General features: G+C 41.8%; 1 protein-coding gene across 8 annotated transcripts in view; it reads left to right on the forward strand.

Moving 5' to 3' along the window:
- The window catches only part of FAM172A (family with sequence similarity 172 member A), a 309719-nt gene that overhangs the window by 29902 nt on the left and 263314 nt on the right, over nt 1-16503 (forward strand). For all 8 annotated transcript variants that reach the window (XM_054053583.1, XM_054053576.1, XM_054053577.1 and 5 more), the window contains 3 exons: nt 3103-3226; nt 8669-8770; nt 12749-12849. In XM_054053583.1, the coding sequence (XP_053909558.1) occupies nt 3121-3226; nt 8669-8770; nt 12749-12849 (309 nt within the window). In that variant the 5' untranslated portion in view covers nt 3103-3120. The remainder of the gene's footprint in view (nt 1-3102; nt 3227-8668; nt 8771-12748; nt 12850-16503) is intronic.

Raw genomic sequence — 16503 nt, forward strand, 5'->3', positions numbered from 1 at the left:
TGCACACTTGGGGCAAAGTGGCTGGAAAGCTGCCTGGCAGAGAGGGACCTGCGGGTATTGGTCGACAGTGGCTGAATATGAGTCAGCAGTGGCCCAGGTGGCCAAGAAGGCCAATGGCATCGTGGTCTGTATCAGAAACAGCGTGGTCAGCAGAGGCAAGGAGGGGATCGTCTCCCTGAGCTTGGTGCTGGTTACGCCACCCCTTGAATCATGTGTTCAGTTTTGGGTCCCTCATTCCATGGAGGACGTCATGGGACTGGAGTACTTCCGGAGGAGGGGAACAGAGCTGTGGAAGGGGCTGGAGAGCAAGCATTATGAGAGGCAGTTGAGGGAGCTGGGGATGTTTAGCCTGGAGAACAGGGCACTGAGGGGGGACCTCATTGCTGTCTACAACTGCCTCAAAGGAGGTTGTAGCTAGGTGGGTACTGGTCTCTTTTCCCAAGTGATAGGTGATAGGATGACAGCGAATGGCCTCAAGCGGCACCAGGGCAGCTTCAGACTAGATATCAGGAAAAAATACTTCACGGAATGGGCTCTCGGGCACAGGCAGAGGCTGGTCCGGAAAGTGGTTGAGTCCCCATCTCTGGAGGTGTTTAGATGATCAGTGGATGAGGTACTCAGAAATCTGGTTTAGTAGTAGGCAGGTACATTTTTACTTGATGATCTCAAAGTCCTTTTCCAACCAAGTAATTCTGTGAGTAACAAGTCTTTGAGCACCTGTATGTATTTTGTAACTGCTTTAAGTTACCTGTGCCTAATTATGAACTTTCAAATCTTGTGTGGCTAAAACTTTTATTTGGGCTATCACAGAACATTATCACAGCCTTTTTCTAGCACTATTAATACTTTTGACTGGAATAGATTCGTTTCTTTCCTAAGGGATTTACAAGACTGTGCATGGTTTCCTGTTGCAAATGTGCAACGTGATGATGGACAAAAATTTGTATTTTGGTGATCTTTTGTCAGTGGACTAGTTGGAAGCATCTGAGAAAAATACCGTCCATATGTGTGAATCAATATTTGACTAATTTTTATGTTTATGTTGACTGCATTATATGCTAGCAAATACCAAAAAAAAAATCTCTGTGGCTTTGCTGTTGTATTTATGTTATGATTACTTTTGTTATGAGGGCTAATATGATTAAAGTGTTAGCCAAAAGAGGCACATTTTAACTGAATCATGTTGAGTTGCATCATAATTTAAAAAGCACACAATGTAAGCAGAGCTTTCCTGATGGAGTTTTGTCTTTAAAACAGTACATTGTCAGTTTTGCATTGTCGTTTATCTTCCTTCTGCATAGGAAGATGTCAAAGTCTCCCGTAGGTTCAACTTGTAGAATAGATTATTGGATGTTCTTGAACCCTAACTTAAAAAAACAAACATACACCCTCTGCAAAACCATTAACATTAACCATTTCTAATATCGGTTAATAGTGATCATCCCCTTAAATTGCTGTATTTTTCCTTGATCTGCGAGAAAGATCGATGAGTAGGTTTTCTCTAAAGGTAATAGAAAAATAATGTTTATATTATTTTCTTTTTTTCCCTGCTCCCTTTACGTGAACTATTTAAAAGAAACCACTTTGGAGTCTTTCTTACGGGTGGAATTATTAGGGAGCCTGTAGTACCGTTGGCAAATCCTATTACTCTTTGTTTGAAAGCTACAAACTGCTGCAGAGGTACAGTTCATGCAAACTCATCCATGATAAAGGATATTGGAGAAGAGAATAAAACAAATTGGTAGTGATTGACAGATGAAACAAAGAACCAACAAAGATGAAGGGAAAAAAGAAGTCAATGCACAGAAGTCTTTTTCTTGAGAAGGAAGAAGTGGTGATTGTGATGTTGTAGTTTGCTCCCTTGGTGTCAGAATCAAGATGAAAGAGATTGCAGCTTTGAATGCTTGGGTCGCTTTCTGTGCAAGAGGAGAAATTGAGAACTGTATTTAGCATGTAAATTCTCACCTTGAATATATTGCGAGTTGTTCTGTTGCTGGACATTTAGTCTGTTCATTTCAGTGCTGATAATATATTGTCAAAATCACAGTTTAAAACTGTGCAATCTGTGTAGTTTTACTAAAACAAAACTGTATAGTACACTAAGAATAAAGTCAAGTTAATTGATGGTGAAGATTGTTAAAGATTGTGGAAGTCCTGTTCTATTTATTTTTTTTCTTGTATCTACTTTGGACTTAGATGTGTTGCTTCTATGAAAGGGTTATGATTTACTGATGTTACCTGAGAATCACAAAAAAGAAGTATCAATGAGATTGATGTCCTTTTAGCATTAGGGAGGAGTTAGTGTTTTGAACTTCAAACTTGGTACTGGAGTGTGTGTTATGCTTCATGCATAACGTATTGATCCAGGATAGCGTGATGAGACTTCAGTGTTCAGGATAAGTTTTGAAGAAGAAAAAGTTAAATTTGGTATTTATTCCCCAAAATAAGAAAGATATGGAATCCCCAACATAAGAAGGGTGTGGAACTGTTGGAACAGGTTCATAGGAGACGACGAAGATGATCCGAGGGCTGGAGCACCTCTGCTATGAGGACAGGCTGAGAGAGTTGGGGTTGTTCAGCCTGGAGAAGAGGAGGCTCTGGGGAGGCCTTAGAGCAGAATTCCAGCCCTGAAAGGGTCTACAAGAAAGCTGGGGAGAGGCTCTTGATCAGGGAGTGCAGGGATGGGACAAGGGGGAATGGCTTTGAATTGGATGGGAAACAATTTAGATTAGACGTAAAGAGAGAATTCTTCATGATTGGGATGATAAGGTCCTGGCCCCCGTTGCCCAGGGATGTTGTGCCCTATTGCTGGTGATGCTCAGGGCCAGGTTGGAGGGGCTTGGAGCAAATTGATCCAGTGGGAAGTGCCCCTGCCCATGGCAGGGAATTGGCACTGGCAGGGTTTTAAAGTCCCTTCCAATCCAAACCATTCTATGATTCTATGAATCACCTTAAATGTCATAGGGTTTTACAAGTCTCAGGGACTTTTTGCTTTTGGATCAAGTCCTGGGGTTTTTTTTTGTGATGTAAGCAACAGCAAATGAGATCTGTCAACATAGAAGTCAGGAAATTTGTTAATTTTTGACTCTTGTTGATTTTCAGATTGTCCTTCGAAGATTAATGTACATTTACCTCAGTATTTTAAATCCATTGACAGTTTGGTTAATGATGGCTCAACTACAGCAAGGAGGCCCTGATGAAAAAGAGAAGACTACAGCATTAAAGGGTATGAGTCTTTTTGCCTTCCTTTTACGTATATTGACACTTCAGAAACAATTATTAAGGAAAGGAAAAGAGTTTGATATGGGTGGGGGTTAGTCTCTGAATTGCAAAGCCAGAGGAGACTATTATTCCATCTGTGCTAATGCTTTTTGTGTATCTATCATCAGTATTTTCATAAGATGATGTAAAAAACCAACAAACTGGTCAGCAGCAACAGAATAAGATATCCATTAATGGTTTTAATTCTCATAATTATCCTTTGAGGAAATTGAGTGGCACTTTTGTGTTCCTAGTTTCTGTGAGTTGTCATTTAATTTTTATGCCACTTACATTTTATAATTATGCAACCATACTACAGCTTTAAAAATCTCTGATTAGAATTTTATCAGGGAAAACATTTTCAACACATTGACTTCCATGTTGACTTTCTAAATTTTTGTTTGTATTCTGTGTTTTAAAAACAAAGTCACCCAAGTGTCTTAGCAGCATGATTTTCTTGAGTAAAAAATAAATAAGCAACATCTTTTAGATGTTTTTTCTATTTGGAAGTACATGGAGTTGGTTAGGCGTACGAGTAAGGTAACCAAATATTGGATTTAAAGCATTTGCATCACTCATTTACTCTCTAAAAGAGTACTCTTTTCTCTTCCAGAAGAGAAAAAATAATATACCTTGCAACTGCAGCGTAAAAATGTGTTTTCTGCCAAAGTATTATTAGAAATATATGTTATATCGTACAGTGATGGTAGATGGTGTTTTTTCATTTAGAACTGTGTATTTGTGAAATGTTTGGTGAAAACTGACATGCTTTTTTCGAACCTGATACTAATTCTGTCAAATTAGTATGTTTTGATGAAATTATACTTCATGTTTGGAAAGGTAAAACTCCAATTTTATAACTGGACTTAGTGGGATCTTCATTAAGGATTACTGTCCAAGAAATAGTCCACATAATGACAACTTCATGTGAGAATGTTGTTTTCTTTCATGCGATCATTGAGCTGTAGGTCTCTTGCTAATCACACCATTTCGGGCTCTGTTGAACCAGCTTAGAATTGCGTTCACAGAATCCCAGAGTGGTGGGGGTTGGAAGGGATCTCTGGAGGTCATCCAGTCCCAACGCCTTGCTAAAGCAGGGTCACCTACAGCAGGTTGCACAGGAATGCATGTCCAGGTGGGTTTGGATATCTTCAGAGGAGGAGGCTCCACTGCCTCCCTGGGCTCTAGGGCTGCATCATCCTGAGGCGAGAAGGGTGGAACAGATCTTGAAAGAATCTCAAAATTATAGGAACACTTTAGCTAATTTTAACTTGAAATATTGCCCAGGAAGGAAACGGCCATGTTGGTGGTTGAAGCACAGGCCAGTTGCAGTTTTCTGAGTGGCTCTGATGGACGCCGCCAATCAGGACAAGCCATACATGCTGCAGATAAGCTTTACAAAGTTCATACAGCGTTGTCCATGCTGCTCAGGAGATGGATATTTTATTATGTAGCATAAGAGTTCTATGTGAATGCAATTCCAAATAGGTCACAGTAAGAAGACATGAAAAGTGGTGAAATTAAATTCTAGTAGGTGTGGTGTGACTGGAGTCTCTTCACCAAGGAGAGAAATACATGCTAAAGACTGTTTAGCTACATTGATGTTGTAAAAGTAGAAAGACAAGGGGACACTTCTTATGTCCAGCTGTGAGAAACTTCTTTGATAAAGTTATTTTCACTCTCTAGTTGTTTGGTTGAGGACCAAAGCACTTCCCTTGGAGAGACTGATTATTTTTGGCTGCATTTTATCACTTGTTTTGGCTGCCTTGAATCACAGTTGGGACTGTAGCAGAGGCAGTGTCCTTCAACACCTTATTGCACTCTTGCAAGCAGTCCAGCTATGCTTGCTGCCCTGAGAGGTCCTGCTGCAGTCTTCCTGGCAGGGAGAGCAGGGGCAAAACAGTACCTTGGACCCACCTCAGACCCCTGTGCCCCCCCCCAAACTCCATTCCAGAACTTCCCTGCACTACACAGGCCCACCAAAAACCTGTAACACTCTGTAAGAAGAGTCTTTTGCAGCAGCTCACCCACCATCCTGGGAGAAAGTAGAACTCTGGTGCCCTGATGGCGTCCTTGTACTTTTCTTTCTATCTTCCCCTTTCCTCCCCTTTCCTCCCTTTCTCTCTTTTCTTCTTTTCCCTGACTACAGATTTAGCAGCCAAGACCAATCTTGTCCCTAAGAATGTCTGTACAAAAAAAATTCCTTTTTGGACCAACTGTTTGGCGTTGTTTTTTCTTCGTTTAGCCTGATGGATACTGAACCCATAAATTTTCACACACACACACACACACAAGGTTGGAAAGGACCCATTGGATCATCGAGTCCAACCATTCCTAACACTCCCTAAACCATGTCCCTCAGCACTTCATCCACCAGTTCCTTAAACACCTCCAGGGAAGGCGACTCGACCACCTCCCTGGGCAGCCTGTTCCAGTACCCAATGAGTCGTACTGTGAAGAATTTTTTTTCTGATATCCAACCTGAACCTCCCCTGACAGAGCTTCAGGCCATTCCCTCTTGTCCTGTCCCCTGTCACTTGGGAGAAGAGGCCAGCTCCCTCCTCTCCACAACCTCCTTTCAGGTAGTTGTAGAGAGTAATAAGGTCTCCCCTCAGCCTCCTCTTCTCCAAGCTAAACAACCCCAGCTCTCTCAGCCGCTCCTCGTAAGACTTGTTCTCCAGCCCCCTCACCAGCTTTGTTGCTCTTCTCTGGACACGCTCCAGAGCCTCAACATCCTTCTTGTGGTGAGGGGCCCAGAACTGAACACAGTATTCGAGGTGCGGTCTCACCAGTGCTGAGTACAGAGGGAAAATAACCTCCCTGGACCTGCTGGTGACCCCATTTCTGATACAAGCCAAGATGCTGTTGGCCTTCTTGGCCACCTGGGCACACTGCTGGCTCATGTTCAGTCGGCTGTCAACCAGCACCCACAGGTCCTTCTCTTCTGTGCAGCTCTCCAGCCATTCTTCCCCCAGTCTGTAGCGCTGCATAGGGTTGTTGTGCCCCAAGTGCAGGACCTGGCATTTGGCCTTGTTAAACCTCATCCCATTTTACAAGGAGAACCAGTCTTACCCCAGCAAATCCTGGACTGTCCAGGCTGAGTTGCGACATTACTCCAGAACTTTCAAAGGGCAGTCCACAAGAAGCAGCATATGATTGCTGATGTGAATTGAATGTCGTGGGGCTTCTGTTAAACAGGTCAGATGCAAAAGTGAGCTATGCTCATGTGAGAAAGCCACATTTAAAAATCATAGAATGATAGAATCATTGAGGCTTGAAAAGACCTCTAAGATCACTGAGTCCAACTGTCAGCCCAGTGCCACTCTGCCTACTAAACCATGTCCTGAAATCTTCCAGTCAACGTCTGATGTTGTGTAGCTGTTTAAATACCGCAGAGATGCTCAGGTTAGAGGGATGTTGAATTTCAGCAGCCATACAAGATGGCCTTTGATCCTCAGCTTTACTCAGTGAAACCACTTAGAGGAGGAGCTGGAGACAATCAAATGTACGGCAGAGTGGGTGCCATGTGAACCTGAGGAGTTGCAAAAGAGCAGGGTAGGGATCTGTCAAGAATGTTGAAGTTAATTTTCAGTACATTTTAAACACTGTAGAAATTTCAAAGTTTTAATGTACTGATGTGAAGCTGAGGTAACATGAGTAACCTATAGGCTTGTCATTGGCGATAAGACTTAGCAGAGTGATAAAATACCTATTCAAATAATTATTTTAAGTAATTAAAGGAGGCACGTGTAGTTAATATCAAACAAAGCAAGTTTAAAAAAGATTAGTCTTTTCAAACTGTTTTCTTTCCTTGGAGCTACAGCTTTGAATGGTAAAGGTAATAAAACAATATGCTTAGAATTACTTAATTGCAATATGTAGTAGCTTGATTTATGAAATAATAATAGTGAAAAATCAGTGTAGAATTCCTGAATGGAATGTTTGGGTGGTCTTCAAATTCATCTATGAGGAAGCAGGAAGATGTATTTCAGTGGAATGCTACAGAATCATTTCTCAATGATTTTTAATTAATAAGCAGAAAATACATTAAATGGAGAGCTTTGGGTTGTGTGGGTGAAGAACAATGAGGAGAGATCACAGGATCATAGAATGGTTTGTGTAGGAAGGGCCCTCAAAGCCCATCCAGTTCCACCCCCTGTCATAGGTGGGGACAACTCCCACTGGATCCGGTTGCTCAAGGCCCCATCCAACCTGGCCTTGAACACCTCCAGGGATGGGGCAGCCACCACTTCTCTGGACAACTTGTGCCAAGGCCGCCCCACCCTCACAGGAAAATACATCTTCCTAAGATCTCATCTCAATCTCCACTCTTTCAGCTTAAAACTGTTCTCCTTCGTCCTATCCCTGAATTCCATGATCAAGAACCCCTCCTCAGCTTCCCTGAAGCCCCTTTCGGTACTGGAAGCTGCTCTAAGGTCTCCCTGCAGCCTTCTCCAGGCTGAACAATCCCAGCTTTCTCAGCTTGTCCTCATACGGTAAATGCTCCAGCACTCCCATCATCTCCATGGCCTCTTCTGGACTCACTCCAACAGATCCATGTCCTCCCTGTGCTGAGGACTCCAAAGCCGTATGCAGGACTTGAGATGATCGTGCACTATTATCTGTGTGTGCATTAATTCTTTAGCAGTGCATTGTAAGCAAAAGGTGTCCCTATATGCTTGCCTGTGTTTAAATGTAGACCCTAAAACCTAGAGTAAAGAATGGAGACTATACTTACTTTTGTGTGCTTGCAGCCCAGAAAGCCAACCATGTCCTGGGCTGCATCCAAAGCAATGGGTCCAGTGGGACTCTGCTTTGGTGAGACCTCACATGGAGTCCCACGTTTAGTTCTGGGTGGCATTTTTCTCTTCCTTCAGGGCTATTAAAGGTGGGCCATTGAGAGAAGGATGCAGATAACAAAGGGAAGGATATCAAAGGGAAGGTTAAGATGTGTTGTGGTCACAGTTGGCCAGTTCCAATGAGGTGACGTGTTTGATAATCTGAGATCTTCAGGAAGGCAAACAAGAATGTATCAATGACTTGGTATTGAAGCTGTGTAAGCGCATGTTAACATCAGGATGCATCATAGCGATGTATTTCTAACACTGAGGGTAATGAGTCATTGAAACACATCGCTTTGTCTTTGGTGGATTCTCTGTCCCTAGACATTTTTGATCTGCATTAGAGACAAATAGGTAAATAAATAAATAAGAACATAAACTGACAATGAGGCCCAACTTTTGAATCCAGAATGAAATTTCTCATAACTAAGTCCTATGTTTAGTAATACGTGGGATGTCCTTCTGCCCTTCAGATCTACAAATCTGAACAAACACTTTTGTCAATGGTAATAGTGGAATAAAAAGACATACTGTGCATTATGTAATTTTTCTTTTCCTTTTTTTAGATTTATTGTCTAGAATAGACTTGGATGAACTAATGAAAAAAGATGAGCCGCCACTTGAATTTCCTGATACTCTGGAAGGATTTGAGTACATTTTTAATGAAAGTAAGTCGTATATGCTTTGTAAAGGCTATACTTAGAATTATGTTGAGAGGTTATCAGGACTTTAATTATACCTTGTAAATCCCATCTAGAATTTTACACTTTTCTGTTAAGAATAAAATTTTAAGCCTTCGTGTTAACAGAACTGTAAATCTAACTAAGTAATTTTTTTTAATTTTGTAAAGTTATCAAAAAAATCCCTAATTTTAGACTACCATAGAATCATAGAATTGTTTTGTTGGTTAAGACCTTTGAAATCATTGAGTCCAAATGTACCTACCCACCACTAAACTGGATCCCTGAGCACCTCATCTACCCATCTGTTAAACACCACGAAGGATAGTGACTCCACCACCTCCCTGCACAGCCTCTGCCAGTGCCTGAGAACCCTTTCTGTGAAGTAATTTTTCCTGATGGCCAAGATGAACCTCCCCTGGTGCAACTTGAGCCCATTTCCCCTTGTCCTGTCACTGCCTACCAGGGAGAAGAGGCTGGCATCCACCTCACCACAGCTTCCTTTCTGGAAGTTGTAGACAGTGATAAGGTCTCCCCTCAGCCTCCATTTCTCCAGACTAAATATCCCCAGTTCCCTCAGCCGCTCCTCATAACCCCTGTTCTCCAGCCCCTTCACCAGCTCCATTTCCCTTCTCTGGAAGCGCTCCAGCCCCTCAGTGTCCTTCTCTTAGAGAGGGGCCAGATACTGAACCCAGGATTCAAGGTGCAGCCTCACCAGTGCTGAGTACAGGGGTACAATCGCTTCCCAGCTCCTGCTGGCCACACTGTTTCTGATACAGGCCAAGACAGCAATGCTGTACATTTGTAGTGTGCACAGCTTATGACTTTCTGTGTTCTGTTTCAGAAGTCTTTATACCAAAATTCTGAAAGTAATTTCTGTAGTGTTAGCATTAAAAAGCAAAATTAAGGAGTAGTCACTCATTTAAGAAATTTTTTATTTACTGATTCATTTTTACAGATACAAAAGAAGGTATTATTTAGGTCATAATTTATCCCAGCTATTTCATTAATACCAATAGGAAAACACCTGTTTATGTTGACAGAAGGATGAGCAACATGATAGACTGTCTCTTGGTCTTCTAGTGTGGGTCATGGTTTTCAATTACAGCTAAGTGTGGGATGACTGCAAGTACTTCCAGCTGGCTGAATCTATGTGTTAAATGAGTTACTAGTATTTATAATTTCCAGTGCATACGTTTTAAAATCCAGCTGAGAAATAAGCCTCTGAGCTAAAGTAATACCAGACTCCAGGAAATGGCTCTTTCAAGATTGTTTGAAACCTGTAGGACAAATGGGGACGTTTACAATTCCACTTCTTTGCAGTGCCTGCTCTGTGAACAGAGGAACTTTAGTTTCTAAATCTGCCTGTCTTACATCTTCCACTTTTAAAGAGGGAAAAAAAAAAGCTTTCCTTTAAATGGTAGTCATTTATGCAACACTTAGCTTTTTAATACCCTGATGGCTTTCACAGGAAGGTACTTAGAGACTAAAAGTGTCATGAAAGTGATGCTCTTTCTTTGATGGGAGGGGTTCAGCTCTGTCACTTTTCAGCTCCTTATTTTTAGATCTGCACAGTGTCTACTGTCTTCCTTACTGACTTCAGAGTTAATGGTTCATATGCAGTTGATAAAAAGGGCTGATTTTTGTATTTTGGGGAATGATGTTACTGAATATTCCATTGCTAACCTCACAGCCTGAGTGATTTCCATGGAATGGAGCAAAACCTGTTACATGTGCTACTGGTCAGCGAAGCAAAAAAGTCTCTGTTTTGCTTTTGTACCTTTAGTTCAAATGTTCAGTCTTGTAGTCTTATATCATAACCATGCTTTTTTTTATGATGGAAAGGTAAGAAAGGTTATTAGCAGATTTAAAGAACCTGAAGATGACGAGGGTTCCAGAAAGCCAAAGTAAAAATATATCAAGTATTTGGAACCTGAAGAAACCAAGGGTTCCAGAAAGCCAAGGAAAATAATCTAACAAATAATTGCTCCACTTCAGTTGTGGAGAGCAACGTCACATGCTGTGGAGTGGCGTACTTGAACAGTAACTGGCTGGGAAGGAATAATTGAAGGTAGATTTTAGATGACAATAGGAGAAGAAGGCTGTTTGGACCTGAGTCAGGAATATGAAGTTGGAAAGAAATATTTCCCTGATGTCTGGAACATGAGGTAAGACAGGTCTGGAAGAAAACGTCAAATAAGCGGATAAGCATAACTATTACAGGTATCAGATCTTAAGTATTTAATTTAAACATCAGGAATGAAAATATAAATATCCTAAAGTATGCGAATGAAGTTACCAATTTCTTACTACTCAAGAAGAAATATGTTGCTGAGAAACCTTACTTGAATTGTGCAGACATTTCAGCTTTGAAAGGAGATACTTATACATGTCCCTGGTTTTAATCTTTCTCTGACTTACTGCAATGTTGTGATGCTTTAAGACGGTAGCTTGTGTTTTGTCTAATGAGATGAAATATTGGCCACAAGGTATCATGTTTTTCACAGCTTGCTTCTTATTTGGCTGCAGTTTTATTATTGTTATTTTAACTCAGTCCATGTCTCTGTCTGTGTTTGGGTGTGCTACTAAACCATTGCTGTAAGCAAGGCCAACTGCAAAAAGTTGTATTGGAATCTAAGAGCAGCATGTTGTTTTGCTCTGATCAAGCATTCTGCTTTGTTCTACTGGTGTGATCTCAGTGTACCCTGAACCTAAGAGTTCTTACTGGATTGCACAGAATTTGACATATTTACCTTAATTGTAGATGTGGGTTTTTTTCAGGTTAACTTGGAATATTGTTAATATTGAAAATAAATGTTTCCTTTCCTTCCAGACCCCAGCCCAATTAACAGAGTCATAGAATCAAAATGGTTTGGGTTGGGAGGAACCTTGAAGTCCATCCAGTTCCACCCCCTGCCTTGGGCAAGGACACCTCCCACTGTATCAGAGTGTGCGAAGCCCTGTCCAACCTGCCCTTGAACAGCTCTGGGGAGGGAGCATCCACAGCTTCCCTGGGAAACCAAAGGGTGTTTCACAACCCTCATTGTGAAGAATTTCTTCCTAATTTCTAATCTAGGTTTTCCCCCCTTCCAATTTAAAGCTATTCCTTGTTGTCCTATCACTCCAGGCCCTTGTAAAAAGCCCCTCCTGAGTTTTCCTGTAGCCCCTTGCAGTACTGGAAGCTGCTCTAAGGTCTCCCTGGAGCCTTCCCTTCTCCAGGCTGAACAACCCCAACTCTCTCAGCCTGTCCTCATGGCAGAGGTGCTTCAGCCCTCGCATCATCTCTGTGGTCTTCTGTGGACCCATCCCAACAGTTCCATCTCCTTCTTCTGTTGAGGGTTCCAGAACTGGACACAGGACTTGAGGTGGGGTCTCACCAGTGCAAAGCAGAGGGGCACAATCCTCTCCCTCACCCTTCTGGTCCCACTGCTCTGGATGCAGTCCAGGACACTGTTGGTTTCTGGGCTGTGAGCACATGTTGCTGGCTCATGTCCAGCTTCTCATCCAGAAGGACCTGAAGTCCTTCTCAGGGCTGCTGTCAGTCATATCGTCCCCCAGCCTGTGTTGAAGCCACAGTGCGTTTGGTTTCAAAGTAGGGGATTTTTCACTACAATTTGATCACCTAATTGACGCTGCAGATCAAATATTAACTGCTAATGTTTACATTTCAGCGTTAATCCATAGCAAACTTGCAAAGCAATCTGGCATTTGATATCTCCATGCAATTTCACTATCATGAAATGTTTTTAGCTTTATCTAGAACTATATATACCATTTGGTATATATGTAAAAATATGCATATTTCGTTATGCTACCATTGTTTTCCTTCAAAAATACTAAAACCAAAAAAAAAAGGAATTCATAATAGCCCAGTTTTTAGATGACTTCTTTTTAACTTCTCAGCAATTAAATGTGACTTTTAATGAAGAAGTACATTAAAATTTAATGATTTTGGTTCCTTTACAGAAGGGCAGTTGAGACACATAAAAACTGGAGAGCCATTTGTTTTCAATTACCGTGAAGATTTGCATAGATGGAACCAAAAGCGCTATGAAGCTCTCGGAGAGGTATATTAATTGTGTGAATGTATGGATGCATGTATGTATTGGTGTGCTGTGGTGTGCATGTATGTATTGTTGTATTTCACTGTAGAAATAATGCTTTTAATTTTATATGTATTAAGGAAGATTTGATGAGGCTGCAGTCATTTAACAAAAGGTATTTTGGGATTTGTTGTGTATTAATGCTCTGATAGTCATTTCCATTATTTGCTGTGTAGCCTAAGATATGATTTAGACTACAATTTGACTTTAGTGTGTGTTCAAAATAGAATGTCATCTACATTTCACAAATCAGACAATATTACACAGCTTAGTGTTTTCTTAAACTTACTTCTCCTCAAGGTGAAGCACTGGGTACAAATCTGTGGCATTTAACTTTCTGACTAAAGATAATTGTATTGTCTGGTTTTCTTGTGTTCCCAGGAGATAATGGGAGCTACTAGGTTGATTAAGTAGAGATCAGGTGATTAATTGTTTAAATATTTGTTGATTATATTTATATATGTTACATGTTATTATTATATGTGATTATATTATATGTGATATTTGGATGCTACTGGTACTTCCCAGGCTTTTCATAAGGATGTTGTGGATGTTGTAGGTGTAGAAGTGACAGGCCCTGGTTCCTTTTCTAAGTGAAAATTAAATTTCAGTGCCATGCTTCTTGTAATACTTCAAGAGCCAGGGCACTGACTTGAGAAGAAAGGAATTTGGTGTCCGTGAACTCAGAACAATGTGTGCTGAGGTGTTCCATGCTCCGTCATGACTGCCCTGGCACTGCAGAAGGGACAACCTCAGCTTGCTGACCTCTGGGTAGTGATGCTGCTCACCTTAGGGTAGCTTTTGGAGGCCCATGAGAGGGGAGGCACGGTTCTCTGCATAAATGGGCTCTTTTTCTTAGAGACTATGTAATGCCATGCAGCATTTGCTGCTGGAATCATCACAGGACCTCATTCAAAAGCTGCCTTTGCTTCATGGTCATCTACTTTCATAGAATCACAGAATCAGGGAATGATTTGTGTTGGAAAGGACGTTAAAGCCCATTCAGTTCAACTTGCCAACATGGGCAGGGACACCTCCCGCTGGATTAGGGTGCTGTAAGCCACATTGAACCTGGTCTTGAACTCCTCCAGGGATGGTGCAACCATGATTTCCCTGGGCAACCTGGGCCAGTGCCTCATCACCCTCCGTGCGTATTTGTGCATGTTTCTTCCAACCAGGAAACAGAGTGGCACCTATTCCATTATCTGCATGCACAGATCTTTGTGTGTACATGTATTGTTCAAATATATCCCCATTTTCTTGTCCAAATGAGTTGGACAAGATGTAACGATAAAGATTAGTATGTCACCATATGGGCTTCTGTGCACCACATCTTCCTGTTTGGATTTGGCAGCAGCATCAAATTCCTTACTTGGGGCATGTAGGGAGTGCCCAGAGTGATATGGACAATGTTTTGTGGTTTTTGGTTAATGTGGAGGTGAAATATGTGAACAGAGTGGGTACCTTATATCTTTGATCTGTCTGGTGCATTTTGCCTTGGTTATCATCCTTCTCCGTGTTCAAGTGTCAGCACAGCAATCTTTGCAAATGCACTCTATATTGGTAGGTAAAGGGCAAGGATGGTTTGAGGTCAGGAATCTGACAGGGTGTATTGTTCCAACTTACTTGTTTGGCATTTTATAGAGGAAAAAGGAACTAATCTGTGTTTCAGTCTGTTGTCTGCTGTCTGTTTGGTATGACACAGCTCTTCCAACAAGCCAAAAGTTTATAAGTGCTCCCTTGCCTAGTTTTGGCACAAGTGTTTATATAGTTATGTGAGAAAACAGGGGATGCTGACCAGCAATTCTTCACGTGGATAAAACCTCCTCTTATGCCATAGGTCGGTGGGTCACTGATGTAGATGTTGAAGAGTACAGAAGCAGTGTATTGCCCTCTAATTGACCATTTTGTAGCCTATGGTAAGATGTGTTCAGCAAATTGTGAGAGATTAAGAAGCAGCAGTTCATGTGAGCTTACCTTTAGTAAGTTCATGGAATGAACAAAGCTGGGGAAGTGTTGATCTCCTTCAAGGTAGGTAGGCTCTGCAGTGGCATACGGACAGGCTGGATCCATGGGCTGACACCAACAGTATGAGGTTCAACAAGGCCAAGTGCTGGGTCCTGCACTTGGGACACTAACAACCCTGTGCAGCTCCAGGCTTGAGGAAGAGCAGCTAGAAAGCTGCCTGGCAGAGAAGGACCTGGGGGTATGGTTTGACAGAGGCTGGACACAAGCAAGCAGTGGCCAGGGTGACCAAGATGGCCAATGGCATCTTGGTCTGTATTAGAAACAGTGTGGCCAGCAGGAGCTTGGAAGGGATTGTGCCCCTGGACTCTGCAGTGGTGAGGCTGCACCTCGAATCCTGTGTTCAGTTTTGGGTTCCTCACTATAAGAAGGACGTTGAGGTCAAGGAGTACATCCAGAGAAAAGCTATGAAGCTGGTGCACGGTCTGGAGAACAAGCCTTGTGAGAGCCAGCTGAGGGACCTGGGGCTGTTTAGTCTGTAGAAAAGGAGGCTGAGGGGAGACCTAAACACTATCTACAATTCCTGGAACGGAGGTTGTAGTGAGGTGGGTGATGGTCTCTTCTCCCACGTGACAGGCAATAGAATGATAGGAAATGGCCTCAAGTTCCTCCAGGGTAGGTTCAGGTTGAACATCAGGAAACATTTCTTTACCAAAAGGGTTCACAGAGGCTGCCCAGGGTGGTAATGTAGTCCATGTCCCTGAAGGTGCTTGACAGACAGGTGGATGAGGTACTCAGGGATCTGGTTTTGTAGTGGACATGTACAGCTGGACTTGTTGATCTCAAAGGTTTTTCCCAAACAAGTGTTTCTGTGATTCAATATAATTTTTAAGATGATGAAGTAAAATTTGGCCTTAGGTCTTTTCTTTGAAACATCATCCTCTGGCTTTAGACTTTCTTTAATGTATATTTGTGGCTGAATGTTCATGTGGCTGGACTTAGAGTGGGATGATAACGTAGCCAGACTTGTATCATCAGACAGAAGTGTTTTATCTATTCAGTGTTTCCATTACTGACTGTTAGCTCAGTCATTGTATGCTGTTTTTCTGATTTTTAAAGGATTAACCCATCCTCCCCAAGGCAATGTTTTTTTACTGTGCGCATATATTGCGGGCTGATTTTAATGTGTTTTACTAATTTTAGGAAATGGCTGTGCTTCCTGGTCTTGTGTTACAGCATCATTCTCTCTTTCTTAGAGCACTAATAAATTTCCATTTGGTAATCCATTTTTTTTGCTGTTAGAAGTCACAGATACACTATCTGCAATGTTCTGCCATTACTCTGGCTGTATGGAAATTGATTCTTCACAAATTACAATGGTTCGTCAACGTCTCTGCTTCTTACATCTCTTTATTCTTCACTCATTGATCTGTTGTTTCAGGCACACAGCCTCTTGATATGTATTCCTAATAGACGATTTACTGAACTGTTCATAATTTTGCGATTTTGGTTCAGTCATCGCTACTGCGGCATTGAATTTTGTGGAGAGCCTCTCCATTTGCTTTTTAAAAATTAAAATGGCAACAGAAGTGCGCAGAACATGGTGTTGCAGCTGCTTCTAACTGCCGACTAATCCATGTGGCAAGTTTTGAA

Source organism: Cuculus canorus, chromosome Z (assembly GCF_017976375.1).
Source record: "Cuculus canorus isolate bCucCan1 chromosome Z, bCucCan1.pri, whole genome shotgun sequence".
NCBI classification, from domain to species: Eukaryota; Metazoa; Chordata; class Aves; order Cuculiformes; family Cuculidae; genus Cuculus; species Cuculus canorus.